Here is a 1,693-nt window from a genome sequence, read left to right as displayed (position 1 = left end):
CTTCCGGGCAGTGAGCCCTACACACACAAACAGCTCATCACATCCCGCGTCCCCAGCAAGGGTGTTAAAGAGCCTGTCACCCTCCAAGCACCGCGGCTTTCCCCGCCCCTCACTGGCCAGGACACGCTCCTGAATCCCCAGGGGAAAGGGCGAGTCCCCAGAGATGGCTACAGGGCTGGTTGCCAAAGGAGAGCACAGCGCCTTGAAGGTCCACTACCAAGAGCCCATGGTGGGGTGGGGGCGGAGAATGGGGACTGCATGAGGAGCAGTGGGCTTAGAGGGGTCCCATCAGCCGATCAGGGCAGTTTGGGGTGAGCTTGCTCCTGTGGGTTTCTGACACCCTTCGCCTTCATTAGGGAATCAGGAGCCCAGGGATCACTTCTCGCTGCTGGCAGGGACTGAGGAGAGCCTGGGACCAGATCCAACCCCTCTGCTAAAGGGACCCCTCTGCTCTGTGGTTACCTAGGAACCTGATGGCTGCTTCCTAACTGGAGTCTGTGGGTTCTGCAGGAAGGCCATGGTCTGGCCCAGGAAGTCATCAGCTCTCTCCTTGTAGTGGATCACCTAGGAGCCAGAACAAAGGAGCACAAGATTATTAAAGGCCTTTCCGTCCCACAGGCCAGCTTGCAGGTGTGTGGCGCGCACATCCTGTTTTTTCCCCTCCTTCCTGTGCTGGGAGGATCACGCAGAGGGACCACACCCAGGGCCAGGTGTGGTCCCGGGGCTGGGGCTCAGTGTGGGCACAGAGCCAGGCAATTGGGGGTGCCCTATCCACTGATTCCTCCACTTCTGCCAGCGAGGGCTGTGCAGTGAATGGCCAGAGGGCTCCCTCACCAGGCAGTCACAGCTTCGCCAGGTTTCCTTGTGCTGGATGAGGCCACTGAGCTGGTGCCACCTCAGGAATTGGGCGGCACTGCTGAGGGTGTCCCAACACACCTGCAAAACAAGAGGGGCCGGGGCGAGCCGGACACAGTTATGGGAGCTGGAAGCCACTAGCCTAGTTACCGGAGACCAGGGAGGCCGTGCGTGCTGAACGCTTCCCTGCCCTGGCTGCTCACGGAAGGGCGGCGGTGTGGCTAAGGCAATGGCTGGAGACCTGACTCAATTCCCAGCTCTCTGTGCAGGAACTCAGGCAAGTTGCTTAGGCCCAGGGCTGCAAAGGGATTTAGGTGCCTAATGCCCATGGGGGTTCAATATTTTTGAGGCTGCTCTAGCGTTTTGGCCGCCCCAAGCAGTCATGCGCGGGAGGCGCCCAAGTGATGGGGCCATGAGCACTAGCATGTGCAGAGGCATGACTGGGAGGGGCTTGGGCATGTACCACGGCTGACCACGGGCTGTCGCGGGCCGCGGCTAAGGGCACATTGCGCGGTCCTGCCTGCACCGGAGGTCAGCCTGGCTGCAGGGGGTGTTGAGGAGCGCCATCCGGTCATGGCACTACTGGACTCAACATTCCGGTGGATTTTGCAGTGCATGACTGCGGCAGGTCCGCCTGCTCAGCCTGCCGCTCACCCCTGCCAGACCGCCAGAAGGGTGTCAGCATGTTGCCCCCAAACAAATTGCTGGTGCCTAGAGCCCTGTCTGTAACTATCTCAGACGCAGACTCCACCCGTGGCCTCACCTGGGACACGTTGGGACACTCATCATGCACAAGGAGGAGCAGTGGGACCAGGCTCTGGAGCACATGCTCCTTCAT

General features: G+C 60.7%; 1 protein-coding gene across 1 annotated transcript; it reads right to left on the bottom strand.

Moving 5' to 3' along the window:
- Positions 1–462: 462 nt before the first annotated feature.
- LOC120393273 (maestro heat-like repeat-containing protein family member 7) lies at positions 463–1,693 on the bottom strand. The gene is made up of 3 exons (XM_039517819.1): positions 1,619–1,693; positions 835–936; positions 463–564 (listed from the first exon to the last, which is right to left on the bottom strand). Exons 1-3 carry the CDS (start codon positions 1,691–1,693, stop codon positions 463–465), a joined length of 279 nt encoding a protein of 92 aa, XP_039373753.1.

The sequence above is a fragment of the Mauremys reevesii genome, unplaced genomic scaffold, assembly GCF_016161935.1.
Source record: "Mauremys reevesii isolate NIE-2019 unplaced genomic scaffold, ASM1616193v1 Contig175, whole genome shotgun sequence".
NCBI lineage: Eukaryota > Metazoa > Chordata > Testudines > Geoemydidae > Mauremys > Mauremys reevesii.
Note: the sequence above shows the minus strand (reverse complement) of the source record. Positions and strands in the feature narration are given on the sequence as shown.

Coding starts and splice junctions, on each gene's coding strand:
- LOC120393273 (XM_039517819.1), bottom strand. CDS start 1,693: ATGAAGGAGCATGTGCTCCAGAGCCTGGTCCCACTGCTCCTCCTTGTG. Junction 937..1,618: donor AGTGTCCCAACGTGTCCCAG/GTGAGGCCACGG, acceptor CTTGTTTTGCAG/GTGTGTTGGGACACCCTCAG. Junction 565..834: donor GGCGAAGCTGTGACTGCCTG/GTGAGGGAGCCC, acceptor TCTGGCTCCTAG/GTGATCCACTACAAGGAGAG.